Source organism: Saccharomyces mikatae (assembly GCF_947241705.1).
Source record: "Saccharomyces mikatae IFO 1815 strain IFO1815 genome assembly, chromosome: 8".
NCBI classification, from domain to species: domain Eukaryota; kingdom Fungi; phylum Ascomycota; class Saccharomycetes; order Saccharomycetales; family Saccharomycetaceae; genus Saccharomyces; species Saccharomyces mikatae.
The window spans coordinates 373,753-387,465 of NC_079263.1; the positions used below are offsets into that span (position 1 = coordinate 373,753).

Below are 13,713 nucleotides of genomic sequence, written 5' to 3' on the forward strand. Positions count from 1 at the left end.
CCCCAGTATGCCCTGTACGTACTAGGTGGTAAGTATTTTCTTTTTTTCTAGGGCCGCATGCCTCGCTCCATACTAAATCCTATTTTAGAATGTGATTTGTTTTCATATGGTGTGTGGGTGTATAAAGATGTCCGGATGTTAAAGTCACTCTATATTAATTTTGTGTTTTATGGAATGTCATATAGTAATATATGATGATACGTAAGCAATTCTGTGCAATTAGTTTGAAGTTTATTAATATTATTTACAGTGTCAATTTTTTTACGTTATTACATCAGTTTATTTACATTCTTTTAACGTTGCCCGCTTTGTTTTCTCAAAACGGTATAATATTGAGAAAAGTTTCACAAGACACGAAATCCAAAGAATCCATTCTTAATATAAAAATAGAATATATGCATAGGTTGATAGAGAGAAATTTAGGAAAAGCGAGGGTGATACCGAGAAAATAGAACTGTTCTCCCAATTAATTTGACTTCAAAAGTTTATTCCTATAGAATTTCCACCAATAATTGTGATTTTTGTTGTTACAAAAGCAGAAATATAATATGGCGTTTAGTGATTTTGCTGCCATATGCTCGAAGACCCCACTGCCGTTATGTTCGGTAGTTAAGTCAAAAACTCATTTGATACTTTCAAACTCGACAGTCATGCATAACTTTGATCCATCTAACTTGAATATTGGTGTATTGCCACGTTGTTATGCTCGATCGATTGATCTCGCTAATACCGTCATTTTTGATGTTGGAAACGCATTCATCAATATTGGTGCACTAGGTGTTATTTTAATTATACTTTACAATATAAGACAGAAGTATACTGCTATTGGCAGATCCGAGTATCTCTACTTTTTCCAGTTGACTTTGTTATTGATAATATTTACTTTGATAGTGGACTGCGGTGTATCACCTCCTGGTTCTGGATCTTATCCATACTTCGTGGCCATTCAAATAGGACTGGCAGGTTCATGTTGCTGGACTCTACTGATAAATGGGTTTTTAGGTTTCAATATCTGGGAAGATGGCACTACAAAGTCCATGCTGCTGGTTCGTGGTGCATCCGTATTGGGATTCATAGCTAATTTTCTAGCTTCTATTTTAACTTTCAAAGCATGGATAACGGACCATAAGGTAGCCACAATGAATGCTTCAGGAATGATTGTCGTTGTTTACATAATAAATGCTATTTTCTTGCTGGTTTTCGTTATTTGCCAACTGCTAGTTTCGCTATTGGTAGTTCGAAACCTATGGGTCACAGGTGCAATCATATTGGAATTGTTTTTCTTTGTAGCAGGGAAGGTATTGGTCTACGCCTTCTCTACACAGATATGTGAAGGTTTAAAGCATTACTTGGATGGCTTGTTTTTTGGAAGCATATGTAATGTGTTCACATTGATGATGGTTTACAAGACTTGGGATATGACTACCGATGATGACTTGGAATTTGGAGTAAGCGTAAGCAAAGATGGTGATGTTGTGTATGATAATGGATTTATGTGAAAATTTTCTCTTTTCTATCACCATACATAGAAAATACATGTATATTCTTACTTTTATTTAATAAGCGGGACTATAATCAAGTTAAAAATGTTGGTAAACTTTAACGAATTCTCTGTACGATAACAAATTTTAAAATGGTGAAAGGCAGCTGCTTCTGTATCTCAATGGCTTGTAGGTAAGCTGACCCGGGAGCGAAATCAAAATAGTTAATTTGAATAAGCAAAGACAACTACGTTTGCAAAAGAATGGTGATAGTCGTACTCGTCGTCCTTCCAGTAAGATGACAAATGTTTGATTCCTTCAATCAAACACAAACAAAAAAGCCTTTGATCTAGTTTCTGTGCTTTGAATATTCACTCTCAATGGTTCATGACCATCTTGCCACTATAAGTCTCTATGAAAAGTTCCGTCTGTTTCGCGACTGTGCGGGTTCGAGCACTTCTCGCTGGTCTTCTCTTTGTTTACAGTTTTGCCCGAATGTAAACAAATAGTTCTTGAAAAGTAAATAAAGCTTCTTAGAGAGAGGAAAAAAAAAGCCAGTGTCGCTAATAGCTTAAGAGCTGTAAGAATATCTTAAGACAGAAAGGAAGCAGAGTTTTCGTAAAACTATCGTTCCGAATAAATGAGGAGTAGTAATTAATCCCTTTCAGATGAGTATAACAAACGAAAGAACCAGCAATCTCTTCGTTGCTTCTTAATGTTAAAGATCCTTGCAAAAGATGATAGGAAGCTTGTCCACTCTTGGTCTGTATATAAGGAAGGAACTTATTTATTTTGTTTATTTCGTTCTTTCTCTCAATAACATTTGATGCTCATTGAAAAAGCTCCAATTAGGCCAGCAATATCTAACCCATAAGTAGACAGCAGCACTGAAACAAAAAAATCATACTGTTTCAATTCCAACTAAAAACACTCCTTCACGCTATTATTTTTTGATTTACACCTTTGGGATTAAAAGCTAACTCCAGTCATTCCTTACTATATTCTATTGTAAAAACTCTTCAATAGAGCTAACCACAGTCATTCCTTAATACCTTTTACCAATACAAATCTTTTTCATAGATTAGAAACAAAACCACTCCTTTAATTTATTACTCAAAAAAAAAATGAAATTTAATTTTGCTGCAATAATCAATACCTTATTCTTCCTATTCTCCTTAATTGAAGCCACCAACAATGGGGAGACAGTCAGACTTATTACTTCCGATGGTATTGTCTACAGCTATGCTGTCTACACAAAAACTATTGCGCCGGCAAGAGTTGTGGTTAAGACCATTTCTTATACTACTACCAGAGTATATCCAATAACTTTGGCTAATTCTATCGTTTCTTCAACTACCGAAAAGATAACAGAGGTTTCAACGGTGTCAGCTTCAGAACAAGTTAGTGCTACTCAAACAAACACATTGGTCGCTACCTCTAGCGATCCCACTATTACTCCATCTGTTTCATCTAGTTCGATTGTTTTCTCTGCCTCCACATCTGATGTTGAACCATCCCAAATAGCTGAATCATTAAGTGTATCTTCTATCACTGTTCAACAATCTGCGTCTTCTACTTTTAGTTTGAGTTCCAGTTCTGCTTTCGTTTCTTCTACCACGTCTTTCCCTTCTCAAGTTTCTTCGGATTCATCATCGGAGGGATCATCATTATCATCAACATCATCGTCGTCGTCAGCATCTTCATCTTCATCGCGATCACCATCGTCATCGTCCATTTCTTCTTTTGCTACAATTATTACATTGGCGCCATCAAGCTCAAAGCAGGGAAACTCTCTATCTACTTCAGTCCTATCGCCTTCTACTTCCAAAGCTGAATTATCTCAAGCAAGATCTACTTCAACAAAAACAACATCTACGTTAGTACCCTCGTCCGTTATGGATACAACGTCTAAAATAACGACATCTATAGCATCTGAATTGTCTTCTGCACAATCGATATCCGTCTCCAGCTCGGACGGTACGTGTTACGTATTTTATGATGACGATGAGTACTATAGTACTGTCTACTTAACTAGCCCACATCAGTCCGTTGATGCCGCCACCACAATAACGAGTACAAATACAGTTTATGCTACCGTAACCATTTAGTACCTAAGCATGTTATGGCGCATTATTTTTTATTTTGTTTTCTCACAGGAGTATTATTCCACTATTTTTCTCAGAAAGATAGTTAAAGACAGTATTATTTATTCATTTGTTCTCATGTCGTTGTTATCACTAAGTTTTTGATTTTTTTCTTTCCCATTTTCTCCACGATCTTTCATTTTGTAATTTTAACTATTATATACAACGTATATAGTATAACCAAATTGTTACAAGTTTACAAACCACTAAAAATACCGATTCTTTCTCACTTGTTTTAGGGTTCTGTCTTACGTAATTAGTACTTTCTCGAGCAATACTCATTATTATAACTACGATGTTAACTACAATGGAGTTTTGAAAATACAGTATTAGGATTTATAATTGTTTCGTCTCATATAGTTAAGCGCTTGAATAGATACTGAACAAGAACAATACGCCACAATATGTCTAGTGATTCGATCTCGGATATCAATGTTGTGTTTTCTCTACAACTCTTTGCCATTATTGAGCGGATAATTGAAACTGAAAATTATCCTTGCCTAAAACATTTAAAATGAACCTATATTCCGTATATTATGATCTCTTTTTTTTTCAAATTCTGACATTTAGACTAAATTTTAACATTAAAAAAATGTGAAGCGAAGCCCATTCCATATCATCGACTTGTTATGCTAATGCCGATTATGAACGGATTCAATAATAAATTACCCAAATAAACAATGTCTCGTGAAGGTTTTCAAATTCCAACAAATTTAGACGCTGCAGCTGCTGGTACCTCTCAAGCTAGAACGGCAACTTTGAAGTATATTTGTGCTGAATGTTCTAGTAAATTATCTTTGTCTAGAACTGATGCTGTTCGTTGTAAGGATTGCGGTCATAGAATCTTGTTAAAGGCTAGAACTAAGAGATTGGTACAATTTGAAGCTAGATAAAATGGAGACAAAGAGAGCCCTATATGTGTTAACGGGCAGAATAATATGAAATGAAAAAACTGGGTTTTCCACTATATGAACAGGTGCTTAATTTCACGTTTATGTGGCACTTTGCTTCTTGCAAATGTTTCACTAATATTAAGGGAAAATGTGCATGACAATGAAGTTCACTGAGATATAGGAGTAAATAAATGTATAATAATAGTAATAGTTTATAAAAAAAAGCATCTGATCATTTACTATAAATTTTTGTAATGTGGCATTCTCAATAAATGTTACAATGGTTCAATCAGAACAGAGTCCGGAATCTTTAAACCATTACAATTCTTGGTTCTTCCATGAAACTAAACTGCCGGACGATAATTCCTGCATTCTTCAAGACTTTGAAACTTTCCTCATCCATCCTATAGGTTTGGCTATAAACTACTTCACTTATGCCTGTTTGAACAATCTTCACAGAACATGTTAAACAAGGGCACGTGTCACAATATAAAGTCGCATTTCGACCTACACGATCCCTGCCAGCTTCTAGTAAGGCATTCTCTTCTGCATGTAAGCATAAACAAGTGTGCAGGTTTCTAGAGTCACCATCATTACAGCGTGGGCAACCGCCATTAAAGCAATTTGTCAAATGACGGGGCGTCCCATTATAACCGGTGGCAATGACTCTGCATTCCCTCACAATCACACAACCAACCCTACGTTTCATACAGTTAGAACGGGATGCTGCTAATGTTGCTAGTTTCATAAAATAGCTATCCCAACTGGGCCTCATTAAAGGAGCCATTTCCTTCTCTTTGTAATCGAGAATTTTCAATTGGGTGGTGATATTGTTAATTAAGTTCTGCCTTTTTTGGTCAGGGTCTTCGTGAACTATTTTGAATTTAAGATGCGATCTTTCTCTCAACTTAATACCTTCAGGTTGAAAGTCATGCTCATCAATGGCTTGAATTATTTGTTCTAATTGCAAATTCTCCACATGATTCACTTTCCTGTATAATGATACCCTTGTAGTGACTGAAGCATCGATAGAAAGATGGACGAAGAAAGGCCTTTTTTCCAGTTTTTCCAATAATGATAAATTTTCTAGTAGCACAACTAAATTATTTGTGTAGTTTTTTGTCGCGTAATCCAAGATTTCATCTGGATTATCGAGATGGTTAAGTAATTCAAAATGGAAATGATGGACCAATAAGTTAATTACGTCTTCGCAACCACAAAATTTCGTACCACTCACTCCAACCAACATATCTGTTCTATATCAGTACGTATAGTATTCTGACCTTTCATACCCCTCCCCTCCCAAAAAAAAAGAAGAAGCCAGAGATAGATGAATGCAGACGTCCCAATTCTTGAGATTGTTCTCGAGCATTACATCTCGTAATAAGCTGCTTGCCGTGTTTCTTTAAAATTCTTCAAAGAAAAAGGGGCGAGCTGGGAATTGAACCCAGGGCCTCTCGCATGCTTAGTTCCTCCTGTTTGACAAGAGGATCGCCCAAAGCGAGAATCATACCACTAGACCACACGCCCGTGAAATCTGTTGAATGTTCTTCTACCTCAGAGTTAGATACCTCAATATGACTGAACATCATCCTAACCCATCATCCTAACCCATCATCCTAAACGTTTACGAAACACCCATGTAACAACCTTACAACGTAACGAACAAATTGAGCAACACAAGGTGTTGATAATTAGTCGTTTAGTAAGTTGTAAATTAAGAATAAGTCATTCCTTCTTAAATTATAGAAAAGAGGTATATAAAACACACGCTGATTGATTGTATTAAATCCATTGATTCAGACATAATTCGGAACATTGATGAAAAGATTTGTTGATAACTCATCTTCGTATATATCAAGTTCTGGTCAATTAATAGATTTTTATCTTACTACTGCAGTAAATTCTATTATTAGAATTCTTCTAATCCAATTTATACGAAGAACGCATAGTTGTAATCGCTTATTCCAATTTATACGAGTAAATTGATGGTATTAATTGCTTATTGCAACACCACTGTTGATAAAGGAAATATTGTTTGGCATACAGATTATACAAGAAGTTCTCCTCGAGGATATAGGAATCCAATAAATGGAACTCGTAATTCTACATAATAATATACTCATATATCCTCTTATTTTATATGTTGTCAGTCATTATCCTATTACATTATCCACCTTGCGTTTCAGCTTACACTAATTTAGATGACTATTTCGCATCATTTGCGTCATCTTCTAACACTGTATATGATAATGTACTAGTAGTATGACTACTAGCTGATGAATAATAGTTGATTTTCATTCCAACAAGTGGTTAAGTTGTAGTATTAATTAAGAATGAAAGCAGATCTTCTTATACTATATGAGGGAGGAATATAGTATAAGAAGATCTGCTTTTCATTACCCTTTACATTATCGATTCTCGCACTTATACCTCCACCGGATTCGCTTAGTTTTTGGCATATTCTACCCGTTTAATAATTCCTGACATCTTCTAAACACTATATATGATATTTGGCAGCACGAATAATACGGTCATTCCGTCTATACTTAACTTTTGCATCAAAATTATTATGAGGCTTTCTAGAACATCAAAGCATTGATCCCATTTAATAAGTTTTATATCCTATAAAAGACTTTTAAAGAAATCTCCACTCATGGTGTTGTTTGCGTTTGACGAAATTGGACTACATAAAGTTGATACTAATCTAGTTGACCCCCAGGACAACACTGTCAAAGTTACGCAAGTTCGGTTGAATTAAAAGCTATATTATAGTAAAATTTATTAAGGTTCTACTGGGTTTTCTAGGAATAAAAATGACGCCTTGACGCAATATAATTTGGCTGTTACCCGTGTAAGTAAAGTGGCGTTGTCATGATTGTTGAAATCCGACCTCATCACCAAGTAAACAATACAAGCAAGGATAAGAACGAATTTGTTTGTATATCCTCTGTTATTTGAATAAAGAAGTATCAACTTACCAAGAAAATTGATTAATGATAAGTATGAGCAACGATCTCACGTTTAACTACACTTTCAGTTGGCCGGCTGGCCCTAAAGATGTTATCTTGACAGGAACGTTTGATGACTGGAGGGGCACATTACCCCTCGTGAAGACTGCTAGGGGCAATTTCGAAATTACTATCCCTGTTAAGCTGGCTAATGAGCATGACAAGTTTCAATTCAAGTTCATTGTTGACGGGATTTGGTGCGTTAGTGACTCTTATAAGAAAGAGCATGTTAGTGAGGGGATTGAGAACAATTTCGTTCAAATTGTTGATTTGGTTGAAACACAGGAAATCGTGGGAGCCAGTAAAATTCCGGAGGCAGGTGGTTTGATATGTGGTAAACTGCCTCGCGCAACTGGTCCTCCTTCTACAAGTAATAGAAAGAAGAGCAAAAGGAACAACAAGAAAAGAAGATCTAAATTAAAGAAGAAGAATACTAAAAGCAATAAGAAGTCCAATGAGAGTTTGGATGATAATGGGGAAGGAAATGAGGAAGAAGATGGTGTGACTGGAACTACGACTGAAGATGCCACTGGCACCTCGAGAGAAGAAACTCCATTAGCGGAACCCATGGATTTTTCTAATGCATCTTCAGATAATTTTCACATCCTACCAATCGATGAAAATCTAAACGCCACTCAACTAAACAGTGTTATCGGTGGACCAGGACCAGTCCTTCTTCCTAACTCAAATGAAATTAAAGAGTTCACCGAAGTTCGAGATGTGGATGCTAAGGAGTTAAACGAAAGGCTAAGCAAAAAGGAACAAGTTACAGAACCTGCTGTAGTCGAACCAAAAGTTGCAGAATCGATTCCTGAACCTTCACAAACGGATGATCCCATTGTTGAAATCAAGGAAGCCGCTCCTAAGGTACAAGGACTTGCCCCAAAACTAGAAGTAACTACTCCGGTAGAAAATGAGCCTGAACCTTTACCTACTCCAGATGCTCAAATATCTGTTCCCGAATCATCGAAAGTTGAGCCAGCAGAGAAGCATGAACTTACTGAGAACGCATTAGACAGATCTAAAACAGGAGAGATGCAACCTAAGCAAGAACAAGTATTTACTTTAGATCCGATCGTTAACCAAGATTCTAAACCAACCTTAGCTGGAAAACGCGAAGTTGAAGGTAAGAAATCATCACAGGTATCTGAAGGAAAAGAAAAGAAGAAGAAACAAGAAGGAAACGAAATCAAAGAGGTCAAAAGGTCAGAATCTAGCAGAGAGAAGAAGTCTTCTACCAAAGTAGGTAGAAAGCATTCTATAAAAGTTCCGAAGAAGCAGACAACTTCTCCTCTGTCATCTACATCAGAAGAACCAAAGAAGAAAAAGACTGGTTTTTTCGGCAAATTAAAGAAGCTATTTAAATGAGCTAGTCAAGTGATTGGTTTCCTATCGCTGAATCTTAGAAACGAAAAGAATATTTGAATATAATATCAATATTGGCAATAATAATAATTATAATAATCATAATAATAATAATAACAATAATAGTAATAGTAATAGTAATAATAGTAATTATAATAATAATAATAATAGCAGTAAAAAATGGTGATGATAATGTTTGATTTGCCTTTTCTAGTTGTTTGATATTTTGTTTCACCCATTTTTTCTTGTCTTCTGTATGAGCCTCTTTGATATGTTAATCATTTCAAACACAACAAAACATAAAAAAAAAACACAGTTGAAAGAGAGTTTAACATGGCTGTATAGCCAGTGTATTCAACATAAAGACGCTATAAAATATTCACATTTGTTAACAATACGTTTTATTTCAAAACATTAAAACTACCCGATTGAATACGAACTATTGCAGGCTTGATGAGAGTGCTCATTTTCCTGAAAACTTATAAAAAGTATATGTGACACTCAGAGCTTTAATTAGCTTTAGGTCTTTGATAAACCAAGAACATTCACTGCAGTAATAGTTGATAAACCTTTTCTTTATGTTGCTTTCATAGGATATTTACAAGATACTCCCTATAACGTAAAAAAATTACATGTCATACAAAAAAAAATGAAAATGAATTTGAAAGTAATTAAAATTGACAGGCTATTTGATTTTCTTATCCTTTAGTTTTATCGTTTCACCATTAACATATATTCCTTTACCCTTATACGGTTCTGGTGGGTGAAATTTCCTCAATTTGGCAGCAAAGAGAAGAACTTGTTGTTTATCACATCCTTCAACAATCAGAGATGTAGGAGCAGGTGATTTGACAACAATACCTTCAGGAACATTCAACCCTTGTTTGATAGATGCACCAACTTTAACATTGACAAATTTCCCATCATTCTCTAATTGGGCCCTATAACCTGTCCCTACAAATCTAAGAACGGCAAGATGTCCCTCAGTAACACCAATGATATGGTTGTTTATAAGCGATCTTACTGTACCCCACATGGAACGCTGATGCTTATCCTCTGAATTCTGGACCACAACGTTCATTTTACCATGCTTTTCATCTCTGTCCAACTCCAAAAAATCGGGTACCTCCATGGAAAGTTTTCCCTTGGGACCCGTAACTATAATATTTTGTGATATATTCAGTGATGTTCTACCCTTTCTAATAATCCTGGGTATGGGCAATGCACTTATCGAAATTTGAACTCCAGGCAATATATAAAGTGGTGAAGATCCCACTTGAGAGCGTAGAAAAACTGTCTGAGACAGTAGTCTTTTCTGAACGAACGACATCGGCCCACCTAAATCCCTATATTAAGATTTTATGACCCTATTATGTGATCATCAATTATTCTATACTACTTGATTTTCCTCCTCTATAACCATATTGTCTCCTCCCATTTCCGCTTTATTTTTGATTACCCTCTACTTTTTCAGTGAAATTTTTTTTCACAATCATAAGCTCATCGCATAGAAAATTCTTTTGAACATTCAATCATCTGAATGATTTAGATTATTCTAAATAAACAAACAAAGGCGAAGCATACTAGACACGATATCAATTAATCATGGTTAGAAAACTAAAGCATCATGAACAGAAACTTTTGAAGAAGGTAGACTTCCTTGAGTGGAAGCAGGACCAAGGTCATCGTGACACTCAGGTTATGAGAACATATCATATTCAAAATCGTGAAGATTATCATAAATATAACAGAATATGCGGTGACATTCGTCGTCTCGCCAACAAATTATCATTGCTACCTCCCACTGATCCGTTTCGTCGCAAGCACGAGCAGTTACTACTAGACAAGCTATATGCCATGGGTGTCATGACAACAAAATCCAAGATATCTGATCTGGAAAATAAAGTTACTGTTAGTGCCATATGTAGGAGACGATTACCTGTGATAATGCACCGATTAAAAATGGCAGAAACTATACAGGACGCAGTTAAGTTCATCGAACAAGGTCATGTTCGTGTAGGTCCAAACTTGATCAACGATCCGGCCTATCTCGTAACAAGAAATATGGAGGACTACGTCACTTGGGTTGATAACTCTAAAATAAAGAAAACATTGCTGAGATACAGAAACAAAATTGATGATTTTGACTTTTCATAGTTTGGACTATCTATTCCTACGTTTTTACTTTGCGAATGGGATGTAGTATTTTTGAACATTGTGAAATTGCTTTGAGTAAGTAACTTGCCAGCAGATTCGAATGCCATGAGGTTTTAAGATGTTCAAAGGAGTGTAGACGTAAAAGATTCTCATATGTATAAAGAAGTAATATCTGTCCATGGGAAAATTACATACTAACAGCAATGCGACAACCAGCATACAATGTCTTTTAATGAATATGCGTCAAACTTAAAAATACATTTAGAAGGAATGCTCTCTACATATTTTACTTAGTATAAATACACAATTTGAAAATCTTTTCGATGAAATATAAATTTAACTATCCAATGGTTTGTCCTTTCACCACCAGATATTAATTAACAACATAATTATGAGAAGATCCTAATTGTCTTCTCAAATCATCCTGTGAACCACTATGAGGCAAAATGCCACCAACACTAGGTGGTTGAACGATGTCCGTCTCTTCTAATATCCCGCTAACACGAAGATTGTACTGCTGCTGCTGCTGCTGGAGATAAGTATTGTTTTGTGTGGTTAAACTGTTGTTCCTTGAATTCGTGGCACTTACACTTCTGAAAGAACCGGCTGGTTTATAGGATGGTTTTGCCGTTAAGTCTGAAGGATTTGTCATCACTACACTTTGTCTAAGTTGGTAAGGTGAGGGAACGGCCCCATTTTCACTGGACTTCATAAACTGACCTTGTCGTTGTGAAGCATAATAGGTATCGTTTGTTGGTGAATAAAACATTGCTGGATGATCTACGGGATTTAACGCAGTGCCGTTTAGTCTTGCGGTTTGTAATTGAAGAAGTTGTTGCTTGTTTGGTCTCTTAAAAGAGGTCAGTGAATGTGAAGAAACTGATTGAGCTAGATATGCAGGTGTTGGTAATTCTCCAATAGTTTCTAAGGTTTGGGGATGATTATATTGCTGTTGCTGAGGAGTTGGGGCACCATACCATTGTGGGTTTTGAACAACTGGCACAGCATACCCTTGTTGTACATTTTCGTTATATCCAGAGGCGGGAGACTGTGAGTAGCCACCGTACACCGCCACTTGTTCATGTTTTTGACTTTGACCTTGATAATCCACTGGCTGAATTGCCTCTGAATAAATCGAAGAAGCAATTCTATTAGAGGCTGCCGCTTCTATGTCATTCACAGCCAATGTATCTTTTTCAATGTATTGATTAGGTTTATGGTTCATTTTTGAAGCATATACTTCCGAAGTAGTATCTTCTTTTGGAAGTGCGTCTTGTGTCAGGTGTTTTGCTTTTGGAAACTCAATATTGTCAATACTATCATGATTGCTAACCTGGATGGAAGAGAGAGGATTATGGTCCAAATTATCGATCATAGTGTCATCATTCGATAGACCTTTTGCGTTGTCTAGCTTTTCCTGCCCCTTTATCATTGTTTTAGCTCTATCCAAATAAACTTGATAAATACTCTTCATTCTTTGAATATCTTCCTCCTCATTAGGCGATAAACGGGACACATAATAGTCATCTTCTTCATTTTTGCTACCAGTACCATCATCCACGTGTTCAGGTTCTTTAATGACTTGAAGCTCGTAGTCATCATTGTTACCAACCTGCAGACTCTTCCTATGAGTCTTTTCTGAAGCATCATCGAATTCAAACTCGAACGCGTCGTTGCCTGACAATCTATGTGACTCATTCGAAATCTCTGTCTCCTCATCAAATCTAGTTGATTTACTCAATTCATTAGGTGAAGTTGACTGCTTGTAGGCAATTGCTGTGGCGGAACTGTGTGGAATTTGATTATTATCGGTCACGCTATTGTGAGACTGAACGCTTCTACTCTCTTGGAATCTCGAGGATGCCCTCAATGGCGTATGATTAGAAAAATTATCCGGATGCAGTGACGTTTGACTAGCATTTCTGGAATTAGCTGCCACTTTATAACCTCCTATCCCATCCCCTTGTACTTTCATCGCAAAATCTCTTAGACTACTACAGTCATTTGACTCGTGTGGGAGCTGAAACGGGTCTACGTACCATGATCGACTAATAGCAGGTGGAGTAACGCTTCTCAGATTATATTCGCTACTATTCATACTATTAGCAAAGGGATCTGAAGGTGGTAAAGGTTTCTCCACGAAGTCTTGCTGTGAGTCGCTGGAGTATGGATGATTCATTCCAGAAGAATAATCCTGTATTGCCGGTAAAAATTCTGAGTCCCCTTCGAAATCTGGGTCATTGTCTTCCTCAGCTTCTTTTTTACTTCTTCTATATACGATGTAAAGTATCACAGCTAAAACGATTATAATGACACCTATCGGTACCGCAACAGCTACACCGACAGTCACGCTGGTGCTATGACTCGAATTCGTGGGTTTTTGACACTTTTGCTTGGAGCCTGTACATTTGGCAGATTTACTACTATTCGTACTGGACGCTGAGGAAGGTGATGAATCACTATCATCTCTTCTAGTGAGCCTTCGGTAGACATAGGTCACGTTGGGGATAGTCACTGCTGAAGTTACAGATGACAAACTTTCATGCATATGGGTATGGTACATCACGAAAAAAAACCTCTTCAGAACTTTGTGATACTATGTGAGTTCAACGAGAGAATAGGGACCAAAAGAAATAATATAAAAAGAAAGCACTGAAAAGGC

At 36.5% G+C, this 13,713-nt stretch overlaps 8 protein-coding genes and 1 non-coding gene across 9 annotated transcripts; 5 read left to right on the plus strand and 4 right to left on the minus strand.

Annotated features, from left to right (window-relative positions):
- Positions 1-548: 548 nt before the first annotated feature.
- On the plus strand, positions 549-1,499 carry CHS7 (Chs7p; the record flags this gene model as incomplete). Its single annotated transcript, XM_056222996.1, has 1 exon — positions 549-1,499. One exon carries the CDS (start codon positions 549-551, stop codon positions 1,497-1,499), a length of 951 nt encoding a protein of 316 aa, XP_056082632.1.
- A 1,106-nt stretch (positions 1,500-2,605) lies between these two features.
- Positions 2,606-3,589, plus strand: DSE2 (Dse2p; the record flags this gene model as incomplete). Its single annotated transcript, XM_056222998.1, has 1 exon — positions 2,606-3,589. The coding sequence occupies one exon, from the start codon at positions 2,606-2,608 to the stop codon at positions 3,587-3,589; it is 984 nt and encodes a 327-aa protein (XP_056082633.1).
- A 716-nt stretch (positions 3,590-4,305) lies between these two features.
- RPC10 (DNA-directed RNA polymerase core subunit RPC10) lies at positions 4,306-4,518 on the plus strand (the record flags this gene model as incomplete). Its single annotated transcript, XM_056222999.1, has 1 exon — positions 4,306-4,518. The coding sequence occupies one exon, from the start codon at positions 4,306-4,308 to the stop codon at positions 4,516-4,518; it is 213 nt and encodes a 70-aa protein (XP_056082634.1).
- A 310-nt stretch (positions 4,519-4,828) lies between these two features.
- DCD1 (deoxycytidine monophosphate deaminase) lies at positions 4,829-5,767 on the minus strand (the record flags this gene model as incomplete). Its single annotated transcript, XM_056223000.1, has 1 exon — positions 4,829-5,767. The coding sequence occupies one exon, from the start codon at positions 5,765-5,767 to the stop codon at positions 4,829-4,831; it is 939 nt and encodes a 312-aa protein (XP_056082635.1).
- A 177-nt stretch (positions 5,768-5,944) lies between these two features.
- Smki_8.trna9P lies at positions 5,945-6,048 on the minus strand. The gene is made up of 2 exons: positions 6,013-6,048; positions 5,945-5,980 (listed from the first exon to the last, which is right to left on the minus strand). It is a non-coding gene; the product is annotated as a tRNA-Pro (tRNA).
- Positions 6,049-7,523: 1,475 nt separating this feature from the next.
- On the plus strand, positions 7,524-8,897 carry CRP1 (Crp1p; the record flags this gene model as incomplete). Its single annotated transcript, XM_056223001.1, has 1 exon — positions 7,524-8,897. One exon carries the CDS (start codon positions 7,524-7,526, stop codon positions 8,895-8,897), a length of 1,374 nt encoding a protein of 457 aa, XP_056082636.1.
- Positions 8,898-9,579: 682 nt separating this feature from the next.
- MRPL6 (mitochondrial 54S ribosomal protein uL6m) lies at positions 9,580-10,224 on the minus strand (the record flags this gene model as incomplete). The annotated part of the gene is made up of 1 exon (XM_056223002.1): positions 9,580-10,224. The coding sequence occupies one exon, from the start codon at positions 10,222-10,224 to the stop codon at positions 9,580-9,582; it is 645 nt and encodes a 214-aa protein (XP_056082637.1).
- A 275-nt stretch (positions 10,225-10,499) lies between these two features.
- Positions 10,500-11,051, plus strand: IMP3 (snoRNA-binding rRNA-processing protein IMP3; the record flags this gene model as incomplete). Its single annotated transcript, XM_056223003.1, has 1 exon — positions 10,500-11,051. The coding sequence occupies one exon, from the start codon at positions 10,500-10,502 to the stop codon at positions 11,049-11,051; it is 552 nt and encodes a 183-aa protein (XP_056082638.1).
- A 373-nt stretch (positions 11,052-11,424) lies between these two features.
- Positions 11,425-13,614, minus strand: SKG6 (Skg6p; the record flags this gene model as incomplete). The annotated part of the gene is made up of 1 exon (XM_056223004.1): positions 11,425-13,614. One exon carries the CDS (start codon positions 13,612-13,614, stop codon positions 11,425-11,427), a length of 2,190 nt encoding a protein of 729 aa, XP_056082639.1.
- Between the last annotated feature and the right edge of the window lie 99 nt (positions 13,615-13,713).